Source organism: Varanus komodoensis, unplaced genomic scaffold (assembly GCF_004798865.1).
Source record: "Varanus komodoensis strain SLA01 unplaced genomic scaffold, ASM479886v1 scaffold20_1, whole genome shotgun sequence".
In the NCBI taxonomy this organism is placed as follows: Eukaryota; Metazoa; Chordata; class Lepidosauria; order Squamata; family Varanidae; genus Varanus; species Varanus komodoensis.
Genome location: NW_025335587.1, coordinates 5,259,288 through 5,276,510, shown reverse-complemented (window position 1 = coordinate 5,276,510; position 17,223 = coordinate 5,259,288). Strand labels below are relative to the sequence as shown.

At 41.7% G+C, this 17,223-nt stretch overlaps 2 protein-coding genes across 4 annotated transcripts; one reads left to right on the top strand and one right to left on the bottom strand.

Annotated features, from left to right (window-relative positions):
* The first annotated feature begins 756 nt into the window (after positions 1 to 756).
* On the top strand, positions 757 to 10,481 carry TTC4 (tetratricopeptide repeat domain 4). 2 transcript variants are annotated; one of them, XR_006414746.1, is made up of 10 exons: positions 757 to 907; positions 3,153 to 3,270; positions 3,729 to 3,890; positions 5,454 to 5,531; positions 6,621 to 6,745; positions 6,849 to 6,935; positions 7,037 to 7,251; positions 8,303 to 8,353; positions 9,392 to 9,474; positions 10,137 to 10,196. XR_006414746.1 is itself a non-coding variant. In XM_044430251.1 (10 exons), the coding sequence occupies exons 1-10, from the start codon at positions 800 to 802 to the stop codon at positions 10,237 to 10,239; spliced, it is 1,161 nt and encodes a 386-aa protein (XP_044286186.1). In that variant the 5' UTR covers positions 757 to 799; the 3' UTR covers positions 10,240 to 10,481. The 2 variants fall into 2 exon arrangements, 1 of the variants encoding a protein (XP_044286186.1); XM_044430251.1 differs by having other exon boundaries at positions 8,272 to 8,353; positions 10,137 to 10,481.
* A 142-nt stretch (positions 10,482 to 10,623) lies between these two features.
* LOC123023466 (transmembrane protein 205-like) lies at positions 10,624 to 15,659 on the bottom strand. 2 transcript variants are annotated; one of them, XM_044430252.1, is made up of 4 exons: positions 15,145 to 15,659; positions 13,416 to 13,587; positions 12,841 to 13,004; positions 10,624 to 12,324 (listed from the first exon to the last, which is right to left on the bottom strand). In XM_044430252.1, the coding sequence occupies exons 2-4, from the start codon at positions 13,513 to 13,515 to the stop codon at positions 12,025 to 12,027; spliced, it is 564 nt and encodes a 187-aa protein (XP_044286187.1). In that variant the 5' UTR covers positions 13,516 to 13,587; positions 15,145 to 15,659; the 3' UTR covers positions 10,624 to 12,024. The 2 variants fall into 2 exon arrangements, with proteins under 2 accessions (XP_044286187.1, XP_044286188.1); XM_044430253.1 differs by lacking the exon at positions 15,145 to 15,659 and having other exon boundaries at positions 13,416 to 13,611.
* Positions 15,660 to 17,223: the final 1,564 nt, after the last annotated feature.

Sequence of the window (17,223 nt, the reverse complement as noted above, 5' to 3'; positions counted from 1 at the left end):
GTGGAAAATAGGTATATGTGTCACTCGTAGAATCACAATAAGGGCACTCTGGTGCCCAAGCTGAGTGAAACAAACTGATCTAAAAAGCTTCTGAAGTTAATTGAGCCTGGAAGTTTTGCTTTTGGAGTTTTATGTTTTGGTGGTGAAACGTTCTATACACGAATTCGCAATTTCATGCTAATTGATGTATGCATGCGTACCAATTAGTGGCTTATACCAATTTATCGCACGTAGAGACTGCACATTAATTTTTTAAAATTGGGGAGAGGAGAGATTGTCAACTTGCTGGTGGGACAAACAAGCATAAGAGTACACATTAGCTGAGTAGGGCTTGAAAAGTAGAAGGGACTTTCGATTTTATAAACTTGTGTAACCCAGCCTTCCTACCCTGGTGCCCTCCTATCTACATCTTTCAACATCCCAAATTCGGTGGCTGGGAATACGAGGGGTTGTAGTCCAACACATCAAGAAGGCGCCAGGTTGGGGAAGGCTGGTGTGTAAACCACTGGAAAAACGCGCGATCTTACTTCTGTTTTAATCCCTTTCCGTTCAGTGAGGTTTCCTGCCAAACGAAGGGGCGTGGGGTTGGCATATAAGCGTGCAATCCTGTTTAGACAGAAAAACGTGCACCATGTCGCCGCCAGCCGTATCCTGGCTCCAGGACCGCGTCACCACCGCTGCGAAGCAGGCCGCGCCAGCCTCCCGTGCCTCGATGCCTTGAAACCAGGCAGGGCCGCCTCCGGAAGGGCGGAGCGACTGAGGCCGGCAAGCCGCGGGTGGGCCTGGAAGGAGGTCCGGGATGGCGAGGAACGCGGACGGCGAGGATGCGGACTTCGATGCCTTCCTGGACAAATTCCGGGGCCCACAGCGCTACGAGGGAGCCCTCAGCCAGGCGAACTGGGAGGAGGTACGCGTTGCGGCGGCGGGGGGCGGCTGGCAACGAGGGCTGCCCTCCTCGGAGCTCCCCTCGCGAGCGAGCTCCTGGGCAGCAGCATAAGCCGGTCCCAAGGCGAAAAGGCTGCCAGGCAGTAATCGAGCGAGTGCCCTGTGCCGGTGCTTCATGATAGTGCCGCAGCTTCAGGACCGATCAGTGAACTAACAGGTTCTCTCTTCGTAGCACATGCTTTTTCTTCTCTGAGAGAGTTCAGGGCGGCACACGCACTCGCTTCTCTTTCCTGTCTAGCCTTACTAACAGCCCTGAGAGGTAGGCTGAGGGCGAATTACCCTAACGTCATTCAGTAAGCCTTGGTGAGGAAATGAAGTCTTCCCATAGCCTTTGGTCACTGTATGGGGCTAGCTGCCAGGATAGTCTTAGACTAGCCACTTTTTGGGAGCTGAGCCACTGTCTGCAGTCTGAAATGGAGTAAACTAATCTATCTTTCAGGGTTATGATAGACATTGCTAATGTGCCTGACACTCAAGCAGTGTAAATCTATTTGTGCCTGCTTGGGGCATGTGTCATGTATATTGGATTGTGATTTAACACATTTTCCACGTGTGAAGGGTTATTCCTGTTAATCTGAGCCAAAGCTGAGCCTCAGAAACTTTTGTCAATGTCATGGCATTGGAAATAAGGGTAAAGGAGAGATCTCTTCAAGAGCGCTTCTAGTGTCCATACAACCTGTCATCTCTCCCGCACCTGGAAGTAAAGGAGCAGGGCTTCTGGAGTAAAATATGTGACTGCCTTCTGGCAGGTTATTTTGGCATCAGTCATTTTAATATAGGGTCATGAACATTTGTCCTCAGTGTCCCTGTTTCTTTTAACTATTTAAAATAATTGCTTTTAGGCATAATATTTATTCCTTCATTATGTACATACTGAATTTGACCCAAATACAAAAACTTATCTGCCATTTTACCAGTTCTGTGCATACAGTGCTTCTTTTACTCATTCAGAAACTGAAACCCATAGTCTAATAGTCTGTAGTGCATGCTGTCCGTCTAATTAATAGAGTACTGATGGTGTGAAATGCATTGTGACAATATCTGTTGTGTCTAAAATGTTAGAATCAAAAATTCCTTTGGAATGATACTAAGGCCTTAGAAAAATGATTTTATTTGGTTTCCTTGCAATATGTCTGTGAACCCCCAGTCATATTTTTCCCCACATGCATTTACTTTGATATTGCTAGAAAATGTGTATGAATGCAATGGAAGGTGAACTGATCAAAAGGACATTGTGGCTGCATAAACAGTAGTCAGCTCATCTATGTCTTGCAGTATAAATAATAATAATTTTATTATTGACAAAATAATGTATAATATCTACAAGCTCCTTGGTTGCTTAATACTAGTTTTGATCATAATTTTTAGTTCCCATGTTATATTGAATTAAAAGGATGGAAATATTACAGTTATTTGAAAAGAGCAAGCAAAATGCTAGTTGAAGTATGCTGTAAAGTGTTAAGATGCTAGTCAAATAAAATATTGGCTCTAAAGTTACATTTCCCTGCTGTTCATCTATTTAAGAGATGAAAGGGAAATAGATAAAAATGGCACTGAAATGTAACTTTTCGCTGTTCTGCCCTGTTCAAGGCTTCTGTTTTATACCATTTTATCTGATTCTCTATTCATATTTTAAAGACAGTGAATTGGGGAGAGTAAGTCAGAATCAGCTCTAAGTGAACTTGATGATGTTCCATTCTTAACAGACTCCATGCCCCATCCCCTCCCCACTACTGAGTGGAGGATTGGCACATGAAGTTGGATTGGGACTGGTGAGACTGGTGTTTGCATGGGGTTTTCCTGTTTGGAGAATTTAATGTATTATGTATTTGTAGTTGGCTGTCTATATAACTGAAGAGTAACATGGAAGTATAGAGAACTTGATAGGATTTCATGATGGATGTATCAGCATCTATATTATTACACAATTTTGTTTTTTCTGTAACAGAAAAATAGCTAGTTTGTCTTGCCCTAGTAATGAAGCTTTGGCAAGAGAAAAGGGTTAAACAGTTGTGCTTGCACTGACAACTAAAAACTATGAATAATGGAAGTCTTTTAGAAAAATTGAATTGTTCAATTAAATGCATAGGCCAGGACCTAAGATCTTCTGTGAACTATCTCAGATAAAAAGTATAGTTCTCAAGATGTAGCGGTTCTGAACTTTCTTCTCATCCTTGGTAAATTGGACTGTCTGCATTTGTTGACAGGAATTTGACCAGGTCCCAATGTTCATGAAGAAAGCCCCTACTGAAATAGATCCTAGGCAGAATCCTGAGTTGGCATGTCTTCAGTCTATCATTTTTGATGAAGAACAAACTCTTGAAGGTAGTTTCTGTAATCTCTGCTTACATATTATGTTACAACTAATGGAATTTGCAGTGTTTTCTAACCCTTTTACTGTAACCCACCTATGGGTGCCAGGATGCCTATTCAAACCCCGGTGAAGGCTTCTTTGGTTGTTCAGAAGCAGGTGGCATGCCTTGTTAGAAGGGAAAGCAATCCTCCAATACCCTATGACTTATTGTAGGATTATTGGATGGTTGTTTCCCCCTCCACTCAACATGGCGAACTGTGGCTGAATATAAAAAATGGCTGTTGGCATGCACTGCAACTATGCTGGGCTTCAGTGATTATGTGAACTGACTGTTGGAGTTAGCTTAGCATCTTTTGATAATAACTGGCTTTTAAAGGAGTAAAGCAGATAGGTTAGTTTTTGCCTTTCTACTGTTTATTGCCTAACTATTGCCTTTCTACTGTTATGTGTGTTTGTTATTTTTTAAAAGAACAAGCCAAGACTTATAAGAATGAAGGCAATGATTATTTCAAGGAGAAGGATTATAAGAAGGCTGTGATATCATATACAGAAGGACTAAAAAAGAAGTGTAGTGACATAGAACTGAACACCGTGCTTCATACGAACAGAGCTGCAGCCCAGTTTCATTTGGGTAACTTGCTGTACTTAAAAGTTGTGTCTAATTAAAATTCCATATAGCAAAAATGTCAAGATGTCAGATTTTTCACTTCCTTATGTTTTCCAACTGTCATGAATTTAATTTTAAATCAGAAGGGTACTTACATTTTAGACACATACCCAGAGACCCATGCTAAATAGACATTCACAGTTTGTCCATGATCAGTATACAAAGAAATGTAAGGTACATCTTTGCATAGAAAGTGAGAATACACAGGCCTACATCACAAGTTTTTCTAGAGTGAATAAGATGAAGATTTTCCATTTAAAATACTTTAAAATACTCCAAATACTACTACAGAATTGATAATAATTTACTCCAACTTCCTTATACTTAAGAAAAATGGGAATTCAGTAATATGCAAACTCCTAAGAATGCATGGAGGTGAGAGACTGCACTTGTATATGCCCTTATGAATATTGACAGCAAAGAGCATTGCAGAAGGGCAAGGTCAACAGCCTAGCAATTAGGCTGAATGGAAGCCTCTTTAAGGTCACATTCTCAGAGTCAAACAAGACAGTATGTTAATTGTTTAAATGCATGATATTGTTATGTATATAGAAATCATTGAGAATACAGAGCAACTTGGGAATGTGACAGAGGTATAATCCTCTCTTTACTGCAGTTCTGGGGGGAAATGCCCCACTGAAGATCTTTTTTTGCAGTGGGAGCTCACTTTGAAGTACAAATAGCTTCAGAGAGTTCGTTTTTGAGGAAGCAAAAGTTAAACTTCTTTTCCCTTTCTCCTCCCGTAGCCCCAAGGCTGATCAGTTTCTCCACTTGTTCTGTTTATGTAACAAAAACATGCATGTTAATAGTATTTGCACAAGTAAGGTCTACTTTGGCCCTCAGTGTGGATAATCTGTTGGCATGCATTGATTTATATTCCACTAGAAATTGCTTGGTCACATATACTCTACAAGCTAAAATTCTCTCATCGGTGCACACAAATGTCTATTGAGCAGCTATTATATTTATCAGCAGGATATAGTTCATTTTGGTGAGGCAGGGGGTATTAATAAGGGTAGTCTGGAAAGAAAGCCAAGAAATCATAAACTGAACTGAATTTCTGCAGCAAAATCAGACATACTTCAAAACACACACCACACATTCTCTCTCTCTCAGCAATCCTGTACTCACTCACATGAGAGTAAGTTCCACTGAAATCAGGGAGGTTTATTTCTGAGTTGGTATATATAGATGTTGCACTGATCATTTTCTGAATCTTAAAAGTACACTGACCTCATATATTTAAGGTATAATCATGTACATGTTTAAACTGAAAAAGTCCTATAGTTCCCAGCATTCCCTAGCCAATCAGGCCAGCTATGGCATGTTGGGAATTGTAAGACTTTCTCTGTTTAAACATTCATAAGAATGCACCCTAAATTAATGTTTTCACATTTGATTCCCCAATCTATCTTGCAACAGCTTGGTCCAGTTTTTCTTAGGAAGCAACCTGCCTCCTCATATAGATAATGCTCTTGAGTGATCCAATGTAATGCTGCAAGTTTTACTGACTGTGTTTTTCTTTAGGCAACTATCGCTCTGCTCTCAATGATGCTATAGCAGCAAGAAAACTAAAACCCAACCACCTCAAAGCAATTACAAGAGGTAAGGCAGTCTACTGCTATCTTCTATAGATACTTCAAAATTATAATGGAAGTGGTGGCAGTAACATATTGTATCCGTAAGGGCAAGGAATACTTTATGCTGTTTAGCAGTGCAAAATGGGTTGAAGTTAATGGTCTAAATGGCAAACTTCTCAAGTGCTGTGAAATAGGATTTTAATTGTAAAGACTCTGTTTACTTCTGATAAAAGGAAAATAGGCAACACGGAGTGACACCTTGAAACAATTATTTGCAAAAGAGTTGGAATTCAGGCACGTAACTTTTCATCTAGTGCTTTAACCACTAGATCAAAATGCCAGTTTGTCCCACCATTTCATTTGCTGGCATTATATTTATTGCTAAATTTTTATTCTCTTGCAAGGATCCAAAGGCAGCTCACATAATCCTCTTCTCCCTTTTAGTCTCATAACCCTGTGAGGTAGCAGTTAGGCTGTCAGTGACTCACCCCAAGTCACCCAGTGAGCTTCATGGCTGAGTGGGGATTAAAATCCAGATTTCCAGCACACCAGTGTAACACTCTAACTCCTATACCACACTGGCTTTCACTGCACTTAAATGCTAAGAATACTGAATAGCATTAATTCCTCTGCAAGCTACTTTTATTTTTGAAGTTAGCTAACTTCAGGATAACTCACCTGAACTGAGACTTAGAAGTATCCAATGTAGAGGAGCAGCTGCAGTGAAAGCAGTCTCTGCCTCCCTACTCCTCCCATTCTGCATTTTAGCTAGGCAGCCTTTTTCAGCTGGGGGGCACCATCAGGATATATTGCATCTTAGTGGCCTCAGTCTCCCCCCCCCACACCCCCATGTCCTCTTTGAAACTGATTTCCCAACCTTGGAGCAGCTGCCAGCAAGTCTTTCCATGCCAGCTGCAACTGGGGAGCAGGGGCAGGAAATCAGAGCATGGATTCCCAGTTCCAAAGTTGGAGTTCTGTCTCCTACCATGGATCTGGGAGCCTGAATATCCTGTGGCCTCAAGACATGGAAGCCATAGGATTATTCCCTAAGTCTAGTTAAGCATATTGATCTTTGCTCCAGAGATGTGTGTAAAGAACTTTAGCCCTTTTCTAGGAGCTCTGTGCCATTTGGAACTCAAACATTTTTCTGAAGCCATGACGTGGTGCGAAGAGGGACTGAGAATAGATCCAAAAGAAAAGAAACTTCTGGAAGCTACGACCAAAGCTGACAGGCTGAAGGTTAGCAGGGGAGAAAAATGGAAACTTGAGCATAACTGCAGCAGACTGAGATTAGTGGAATGTTAAGCTACTCAGAGTTCTGGTTGCTTTATTGGTCTTTCAGCGTATGGAAGAGCGGGATTTCAGAAAAGCAAAATTTGAGGAGAAGCGGGAACAGTCTCAGAAGGAAGCGTTACTCAAAGCAATCAAGGTAGCTTTTTCTTTTGAAGAATATGTCTCATGAAACTTTAAATGTATTAAAATGCATTTTGATCATTGCCTCAAGTCAGTTCTTTTCTTTTTCTGATGCAGGATCGAAATATCAAATTGTCTCCAGCATTTTCTAAAGATGACACTGCAGTAACAGCAGGCCTTGCTGAGATGTCTTTAGATGGACTAGGCTCAGAAACTGCTGATGGTGTCAAAGTCTGCCTAGATGAGAATGGCAGTCTTACCTGGCCAGTGCTGTTCCTGTATCCTGAGCATGGGCAAACTGACTTAATTGCGGCTTTTCATGAAGAATCCAGGTTAATTTTTAAAGCGCAGCATAAACACAAAAGAATATCATGTGGAAGGGAGGAGGTTGCAGACCTGATTAACTTAATTCCTTTGCCACGTTTTCCAGTATTTTAGTAAGACAGTTGAGATGCTAATCTGAATACATGTGGTCATATTGTGATTAGGCCTAGATATATTCAGCAGAGGAAGAATCCTAGAGTAAAACTGCATGGAGTAACAGATTTACTCTATTTTAGTGACTTCAGGGACAAAGCTATGCAAAAGTTAAGTTAATCTGAGCAGAGCAGTCCCACTATGTTTGGTGAGGAAGGATCCACAGTACAGCCTCCACCAATCCTAAAGCCTAGTGGGGAGGAGGATGCAGCATTTTTCCTTCTGAGGGGACTTATTCAGCCATAGTTTGCCCTTTCTGAACTTTGCTTCTCTCTGAAAGCAATAAAAGAGAAATATGCCAATTTGGGGGCTGGCATAGTTTCCCTCCCATTCAGGGTGGCATTTTTTCTCCTTACATTTCTATCCTGCCTGTTAGTCAAAACACTCTTGGCAGTTTACAGAAATTAAAACCTTAAAAGTACAGTACTGTAAACAATGTATAACAGAATTTATATACTAACATCACAACACAAGGGCTCTGTAACCTGTGGACCCAGAAGCTCCCCCGATCCATCCTAGCAGGACTCCTGGTCCTCTCTGCCCTCAGAGTCCTCATGGAGGAGTGTTCTGTACACTGTATACAAAAGCCTCCCAAGCATTTTTCTCCATGATCGGATAAGGAGTTCTACTCAATCTTACGGCTCCCAGGACACACCCTAGAATTGTGTTCTTCATCTCAAATAAGAGAGAATGGATTTATGAGTTTCTTCAGACCATGGCTATTGTAACAAAGCACTGAAGAACTGCCATAAATACCTTGAATTTATGAAGCCACGCTTCCTTGAATTAAAAGCATCACTCTGTCTTGAGTGCTGAAAGAACAGTTGCACAGCACTAATGTTTAGAAGAATAACAAGATGCATCTTCCATTTCAGATTTATTGACCATTTAATGGTAATGTTTCAGGAGCCACCTCCTTGGGATAAAGAAAGAAAATATATTCCTAGTGAACTAGAGGTAGGAAACTACATTTAACTTTTGTTCTTTCCTCCCCACTCCCTCAGTGGATATTCTAGTCATTAACTTTACTAAATTATATACCTTTTAGAGTGCTGCTAATTTTCTGTGGCATTAGTATGTGTTCATCACATTTATTTTTTCCTGTATTCTCTGATTACTTTCTACCCCTTTCAGTCTAGACTGAGCCCTCTGGGAAAATTCTATATACTGTGCAAGGCACATTGCATGCACTTAAGAAATTACAGTAATAATGTGAAATTTCAAACACTGTCAGGACTTTCAGAGCAGTTTCATAGTATGAACAGTTTTTACCCCACAAAAATATGTATGTTAATTGAATTGTCAAAAGTAATCTCTATTTTTGCCTTCAGTGTGGATGGTCTGTCACCATGCATTGGTTTATATGACACTAGAAATGGTTTGGTCACATATATTTTACAAGCTAAGATTCAGTTGTCAATGCATGTAGACACTTCTCCTGAGCAGCTAGTATACTCCCTGGGAGCTATGCTGAGATGTTTTTTAGCAGGATAAATATTAACTGGTACAGATTATTTTGGTGAGGCAGAAGGCATTGTTAAAAGTATCTGGAAAGTCATAGATGGCTTTCTGAATTTCTTCCCAAGAAGTCATAGATTACACTGAATTTCTGCAGCTAAATACATCTTTAAAAATGTAACCCTCTCCCCTCACTAGAATATTAACTTGGGTAGCAAAACTATACTGATTTACCTGAGAATAAGTCCTACCGAATTCAGGGATTTGCCTCTGAATCAATGTATGCACACATGCAGGGTTAGGGTAGTTTTGTGAGTCCTATAATATGTCTGAAAAGGTGCATTGTCCTTATGTATTTAGGGTATAATTCATGCACGTTTAGACAGAAAAAAGTCCTACAATTACAGCATGCTGAGATTTATAGAACTTTTTCTTTTTTTAAACCTACACTGGATTTCACCCTCAGGAAGCATTAAAGATGGTATTGCTTTTACTTGTTCACATGCTAAATTATGTTTGTTTCATTAAACTGCTCAGCTTTACTATGAAGATGAAGAAAGAGGAGAGATATACCAGATCGACACAGAAACCACATTGTTACAAGCACTGCAGCACCAAAGGCAAGTTGCTGAAGGGGGCAGAGGCAGCACATTCGTAATAGTCCCTAATCTTTCATATGGAAAGGACAAGTAATGTTAAATGAATACAACTGACTCTTTAAGAATCAGTTTCTTTATTCAAGTGTAATCTAGTCACTGCCATTGAGTAGATCCTGCTATTAATTAAATCAGAGGAATACAGTAAGCTTAGACACACATAAGTGTGCTCTAAAAAGTGAAGAAATGCAGCAAAAATGACTGTATGTTGTTCACCCAGATTAGAAGCTGCATTTCACTAGTCTTATCATGACTGGGGCCAACCTGAGACTGAATGGCAAAACAGTCACAACTCTGACAAGGCAGGGTAGTCTTCGTGGTTTAGTAAAATAAAATACTAAACTTCAAAACTCCCAGAATGTCATGGATGGCAACAAATTGATCTTTCCCTACTGAGCTGGCTTCCTTCGTTTCAACAGTTAGATTATCTTGTTCGTATTTCTGGTCTTGTTTGAAATTCTAACCTCTAAAGTTATAATAGTGTCTTCCAAGGAGGTGGGGTAGAAGGCAGGAATGAGACAGTGATCATAGTGCCACAAAAGACACATGCACACATAGCAGGTAAGCTTTTTTGACATGGCTCAAAATAGATGGGAAGCTAAGCTTCTTCATTAATTTTTTTGCAGGTACTTTGTAAAAGCTGGAACTCCCACCTTTTTGGTTTTGGTAAAACTTGCTCCTTTTTCTAAACACTACTTCTCTGGGAAGAAGGTTCACCGACTTAAATGAATAAGCACGTACTCTGAATTTTTCAAAGTCAGCAAGAACAACATGTAAGATGACAGCCCTCTTCAAATTTAGAATCTGGAAAGACTGGAAGATTTTGTATATATTTTCCTTTAATACAATCATGATAATTAGCAGAGCTTTGTTCTGCTAATCTCGCATTTGTAAACTTGAAAAGGAATGAGATTATTTACACAATTAGCACCAACATTTTTATTTAAATTTCCTCTTGTATTACACAATCATTTTGGTGAATAAGCCTCTTTATCCACCTTTTCCAGTAAAGGAATGACATTTTGCATCTCAATTGTTAAAACATAAAACACGGAGTTTTGCTTAAGAGAAGGAGAGTCTTGGTTTGAAGATCAAGTTAGTTCTCAAAGTACAGAAGTTGCCATAAATCATTTGAATTGTACACAGGGCTTCCACTTTTGAGACCAAATGGGACAGTGAATTTTAACATAATAGTACATGCCATTAATTCATCATATGAGAGATTTAAGGTGTATCTGCTCTACTTGTATCCACTGGTGCAGCTGGACTGGAATGTATGAGTTCTAGTCCGCCTGCCTGCTGTTATCCAGTAGTCATGTGGATCAACAGATAAGATTGTCTGCTTGCTCACAGCAACAGAGATTACAGCACTGCTATAGCTTATTCACTACTGTCTTGTGTTCTTCAACAAAAGAATGTGGAGCTCTTTGTTGAGAACTTTGCAGTTTTACTGTTTTTTTGCTGTACTAAGATCAAACTAGCCTACGGGGGGGGGGGGGGAGCAGGGGACTAGACTAGACTAAACAGAAGATGCAGTCCAACACATTTTATATATTCTACAGTAAGATTTAATTTCTGGAAGAAGTGCATTTCTCACATCTACCCAACTGCTTCACTTTGTGGCTTCAGGATCTTTGCCCTCCCTGCTAGTTACATGGGTGGAAAATAGCAGGTCTCTGGGCCCAGCCCAGGTCACCATGGACCCCAAGCTCATCCTCTGGCATTTCCCAGACAGCCACATGTCCTTTTCCCAGCCACCAACCATTTGGTGGTTTCCTGCTTTTTGTACAGCACACCTCTGCTCACCTACTCTAAAAGGCTGGAAAACATCTTTTAAGTCTTGGTTACCTGCATTAAGAGTATTAAGCTAAAATAAATATTTTGACCCCACCCTTTCTGCCCCAACCACCACTGGGATGCAATTCCAAAATGAAATTTGACCTTTGGGCTGAAAGAGGTACTGGGCCCCATTTGAGCATGAAAGCAGTGTATCAAATAGTCCTTACATTGTACAAATACCATCACTGTATTTCTGCATAGCTTGTTTTTGAAATGTTCTATGTGATCAGTAGATATTTAGACTTGATCGTTTTTGCAGTATTAGTTGAGTTCCTCCCAGAACTGAGACTATAGACTGTGAAAGCAGGGTTGGGAGGGAAGATGTACGACCCACCCTGATCAAGGAAGTTTTAAAAAACCAAGAATGGTACTTAAAATTAATATCTTGGTGGTTTTAAATTGTTTTAGGTACTTCAGCCTCTCTGAACTTTCTTATTGATCAACCAGGAGCTCAGACTTGTATTAAAGTTCAGTTAGGGCACTGACTACTAAATCCCACAGTTGCTCAAGAGATTTTGCAGCATACAAAATTGGAAAAATGGTGACTCAACAGCCTGTGACTCTTCTGTGAAGTGTGCTCTATAGCAGTTCATAACATGGCTTAAGCCACTGTAGCCCATATATTCACAAACATGCCCATGCGAAGCCTGAGCTTTGGGTTAGTTGTCCTTGTGATTATAGTGCTGACAGGTGAGCAGCCATATAGTAAAGACTCAAGGCATTGCATGCAATGCAGCACAGGTTGCAAAGGGAGGAAAAGCCATGGTAGATGCTCAGTCTGTTGGTCAGATCCTTGTAATTAGAATCCAGTCGACGCAACCGGATGAGGGATCTATTTGAGAACAACCCAACAGCCCCTCCGAAGCCATAGCTTTGCTCAATCAGATGCATTTCAGCCATAATGTCCGAAGTCACTTGCCCAAACCACTGAGCATTTAGAGCAGCAGCTATGACGCAAATGAAAAAGACTGTAATCTGGAAAGGAAAGACAGTTATGCTGGGAACTTTTATTGTTAGGGAATATAAATCAGTAGGTACTGCATACCAGGGTTTGTGGCTGGTATAAGTCCCTGAACCATTTCAGCAACTGCCATTTACCCCAGTAGTACGAAAGAGCTACAAAAGCAGGCTAGGGAATGGACTGTACAACTACTTTCAAAGCAAGGTTAATACTGGTCATATTTCTGCATAAGGGATATCGTCTCCAGGAACTCAATCATTCTTTGCTAGCCTGACACTTCTGCTAATGTGTTGGTCTTCCCACTAATACTTGTGGCAGTCCTTATGGGAAGCCTTATGGGAAGTTCACTGCATAAACCCAGAATGTCTGGGTAGTTGGTACTTCAATGGCTTCTCATTTAACCATTTCTTTGTAAGGCAGGCATGCTGATGTACAAGTTGCATAACAAACAAGACAGAACAGGAGACAACGGAATGCCACTTACTAAATGCTTATTGCATCGTATTCTTCTAAAAACGGGGACCTATTACCTGCATGGTTTCTTCCTCATTGAGAAGTTCGCTGGGATGACACATGGCAAATATTGTCAGGTTGATGAAAGCGCAAGCAGAACCGATGTGCAAGTAATAAGGAAAGAGGAAACTTTGAATGAATCTGAATGTGTGTCGTGAGAGATTATTTTCCATCACAAAACCTGAAAATGCACAAAGGAATTGGGTCATTGAAATAACCTATTCTTATCCCATGTCTCTTTGAAAATACTTTTCTTACATATTTTATACTGTTTTATCTTGGGTACAATATAACTAGGTCTACACAGATCTCTTCTGACTGAATAACTGGGATCCTTTTAGTTGTTTATTGGGGAGTACAGAAAGGATTTCCATAGTTAGGGTTTCCCCTGCTGGAGCTAGAAATAGAAACTAATCCAGATTTTAAATCTTATGTTTTCCACTGTGTTATCATCCTATTTGCCTAGCCCATATACATATAGCCAGATATGCCAAATTCCTCCTAAGTCATACTAATGAAGGAAGTCATTATAATTAATTGGCCTTTGAACCTATGTGTGCATAGACTAGATTGTGCAGAAGATCCAACCTACTGGATATAAAAGTGACCCATATCTGCATTCCCCAGAAAGTTGAAAGGAAAACCAGGTGGAGCACTTTCACTAAGGTTGAGGGGGCATCATCCGTGGGCATCGTACTCCAAGACAAATAGTCACTTGCTGTTCCTGTGGCCACACTCCGCCTTGGAAGCCTCTTTTATTTCACCTGTTTAGAGGCAGCAAGAGCAACAGAAAACCAGTTTAGCTTCAGTTTTCAATGCATTAAGGAAAAGCCCTGCCCAGATTTCAAATGGTTTCTGTAAATTATAAGATATCACAACCAACAACAATACATTTCTTGTCTGCATTTGTTAAAGCTGCAAATACTGTGCTGAATGCTGTGAAGAAATTAAAGCAGATAAACCAATGATACTTAGAGGGTTCCCAGGAGAAATCCATTTGGTACCCCTAAACTCCCCTTCATAGTGAACTGCTAAAAAAATGGTAGGACAGCTCACCATATGCCACCTAAAACCAGTTTTATGTTTTAAGAGTTTTCAGAGAACATCTTGAGCCATCAACAGAAGTCAGAGTTGAACCACTGTAGTGAGATTTGTATTGAAAACCTGGGACTTGCATAAACAAATTTTTGCAGCATGTATCCTATAGAACTTAAATGATAGTGGAGGGTGGCTAAGTAGATTCTCATCATACTGCAGAGGCTCTGCCAAATAAAATCACAGCTATCTACAAGTAGGCACTACCCAATTGTAGTGGCTCCCTCAGAAATCTCAAAATGTTGGAACCCTTATTATGGACCAGAGCCTGGTGAGGGCCAGCGAAATCCCACTACTGCTTTATCTAGAAAGTCACACCCAGGAATAAAATATATTCTATAACTGCCTTGCAAATACCCTGCAGCCATCTTGTCCCATCCCTTTAAAAGCAGTTCCCAAAAGCACGCTTTTGGTTAAAGTCTTCCAGGTGAAGAACCCATAAGTGTCGATCATTTCTGCTGGTTGCTTCATAAAAGTGGTAATACTATCCACCTCCTATAACAAAAAAAATGAGATTGCAGCAACATGCCCATTGCAAAAGGAACTGCTTCCTACTAGTGCAATGAAGCAGCAAAGTATTTCCCCCAGGGCAATGCGTCCTGATCTGAACAGAACAGAGCATTTGTAGGGATAGCAGGCAAGGGAGTGGAGTGGCAGTTTTTCCATGAGGCAGGCTTTGCTACTAAACATATTAAGACACTCCCTTTTACTGGGGATACAGTAACTCAGAATGACCGCTAACTCTGGGTTCTGTACTAATAATAGTAAAGACCAAGTACGTTACAACTTTGCTCTAACAAAGCTTCAAAGAAGAGGAGCATATGGTATTCCTCAGGCTGCATCCTGCACCCACTTCACTGGAAGTAACCCGCATTGAAAGCAATGGACCTTGCTTCCAGATAGCGATGCAGGGAATTGCATTGTTAATCTCTTTAGGAGTGTCACCAAAGATAGTTCAAAAGGGTTCGATGACTTGCAATTAAGGAACTCTTAGCTTCAAAACGTACAATTGCCAACCCATTAGGAAATATGCCTTTTAGTGTTTGTAAATTTTTCAACGTATTGCTCAAAATTACCCTCGCCCACCCACTGCTTACAGAATTGCAAAATTCAAGCAAGAGTTGCTCGATGAAATTTCAAGACAAGAAAGAAACAGGGTTAACCATCTAAGCAGATCTGAAAGAGAAAATAGCGCAGAGGGATTTAAGTGCGATTATCTACTGTACCCTAATCAACCGATCCATAGGCGTAAGAGGAGACAGCAGGCAAAGAAAGCGTTTCGCTGCAAACGGGCTGAAATACATTCCGGGACTAAAGGGAAAGGTCCCCCGTGCGGCAGCAACGCAGAGCCAACAGGAAGAGGAGAGATGATGGGGAAATCCTCGTGGCCTTTCAAAGGAGCCAGAGAGGGGGCGTGTCGGCAAGCGCTTCGGCGCAAACGGGGTTCGACAGTTCATCGTCGCACGTGCTTTCCCTGCTAAAAGGGAACTCCAGCCCGCATGCTCTGACTGCGCAATCGTGCGTAAGTGGGGAGATATATTCCCCCATGAGAGCAGGAGTTGAGCGCGATCCTCCGCGTTGTACACGCCACCGTCCTAGCCGGAGCGACGCTGCCTTAAGCTCGTGGGGCCAAGCAGAGCAGGCAGGACTGCCTGGGGCACCCCGGCAAGAGCGTGTCGGTCCTAGTTGGGCAGAGGCGACCCCTCTTTACCGGGGCAGCTTTTCCGACGGGGAACATCGAGCAGCAGCCGCGGCAGGCTAGACTGTCCCAACGGATCTCCCAAGTTCGCCTCTCCCACCCCCAGGCGGAGCTAGCGAGGGAGTCTCGGCCTCCGAGCTCCACCTTTGCCCCAGTTAACTTTTCCTGAACCCGAAAGGGGCTCGCGTCCCTCACCACCACGGTGGCGCATTTTGCAGCTGCTTTCTGCTGAGTTGCAAGCTTTAGCATAATGCTGTGGTGGCTGAATCCAAACAGTGAGAAAGAAAAGAGGGAAACCCATCGAATCCCAAGTAATTGGACCGGCTCTACTCGCTCGCGGATAAAGTACTAGCACAGGCTTACTGCCTTAGTCTCACTAAAGCAACCGAATACCAAACCCAAAATCATCATCAGCACCATCTTGGAGAGGAGTATTTACATGCAGTCAATAAAAAAGGACAAGATCAGCTCTCTGGCTTACTAACTAAAAAGTAACAGTACGGAGGAAAAGCAGATGGGAAGAGAAAGGGAAAAAATAAGCCTGATGGCACATCAGCTGTAAGCTAGCCAGCAAGCTGCTTTCTAACAGCCCCACAGAATTTGGCAGAGCTTTTGGCTTGGAGGCAGAGGCCCTCGCATTGAGCAGGGGAGTGAGCGGTGCATCAGTATGCCCACAAAGCAACTACCAGACGAAGAAAGTCAACGCTTACTTTGCGGCATGATAGGGGTACGACAAGGTATATACAGGTGGAGTGGTGTATGTTAGCTGCTATCCTCTCCAGAAGCAACCCAAGTAGAAATATCCAATTAGAAAAGTAGTGGAAAGGCCATTGTCATGCCATGAGGAAAAGAAGCTCTTGTGGTTTGTTAAGAGAATTATCATGGGCAGCACATGGATCCTCTTTACAGCTTCCCGCAGCAGAGGTGGGGAAGGCGCTGCTGCCACACCAACTCAAGCCGTTATTCAGAGCCATGGGAAGCGAAACAAGCCCTGCACTGGGGGAGACGGTGCTGAGGGTGCACCAGCAGCCTCCCAACGCCTATGGCGTCCCCACATGCAGCACATGAGGCCGAAAAATGTTCATACCCCTCGTTTCCTGTGTCAAGACCTGCATTTTACAGTATTTTACTGCGTGTGTGTGAGTGTGTGAACATAATGTAGCCGCATTCAAATGATCTTCCACTTAGAGTCAGAAGAGATGGCAAATGTAGCTAAATTTACCTTGCAAAATACTAGGGCCGGGGAGAGGGGGCATTTACTCACCTGCCTGTTTCCAACAGGCATAGGTAAAGAGTCTATGTGTTTTGGACACACACAGGCTGTTAGCATTATGAATTTGCTTGAAATGCCTGTAGACACTGTGTCAATGCCCATCCTGGCAGCACATGTGTAATTCTGTGCAACAGTTGTGTGGCCTGTGATGTATTTCACTAATAAAATACTGAATTCGTGACAGCTCTTAGAATCATTTATTAGAAAGATGCTACTTGGCTATTGGGTGATAGAAAATTAATTAAACAAATAAATGGTACATGTTGCTCTCAGCCCCAGCTTTGATATAAGATAGAGACTGCATAATACAAGATGGCTGTAACCACCAGCACA

Excerpts from the sequence above, each read along its gene's own strand:
- TTC4 (XM_044430251.1), top strand. The coding sequence starts at position 800 with ATGGCGAGGAACGCGGACGGCGAGGATGCGGACTTCGATGCCTTCCTG. Across the intron at positions 5,532-6,620 it reads CCTCAAAGCAATTACAAGAG|GAGCTCTGTGCCATTTGGAA; the intron begins GTAAGGCAGTCT and ends GCCCTTTTCTAG. Across the intron at positions 8,354-9,391 it reads ATATTCCTAGTGAACTAGAG|CTTTACTATGAAGATGAAGA; the intron begins GTAGGAAACTAC and ends TAAACTGCTCAG.
- LOC123023466 (XM_044430252.1), bottom strand. The coding sequence starts at position 13,515 with ATGCCCACGGATGATGCCCCCTCAACCTTAGTGAAAGTGCTCCACCTG. Across the intron at positions 13,005-13,415 it reads ATGGGTCACTTTTATATCCA|GTTTTGTGATGGAAAATAAT; the intron begins GTAGGTTGGATC and ends GTGCATTTTCAG. Across the intron at positions 12,325-12,840 it reads ATGAGGAAGAAACCATGCAG|ATTACAGTCTTTTTCATTTG; the intron begins GTAATAGGTCCC and ends TTTCCTTTCCAG.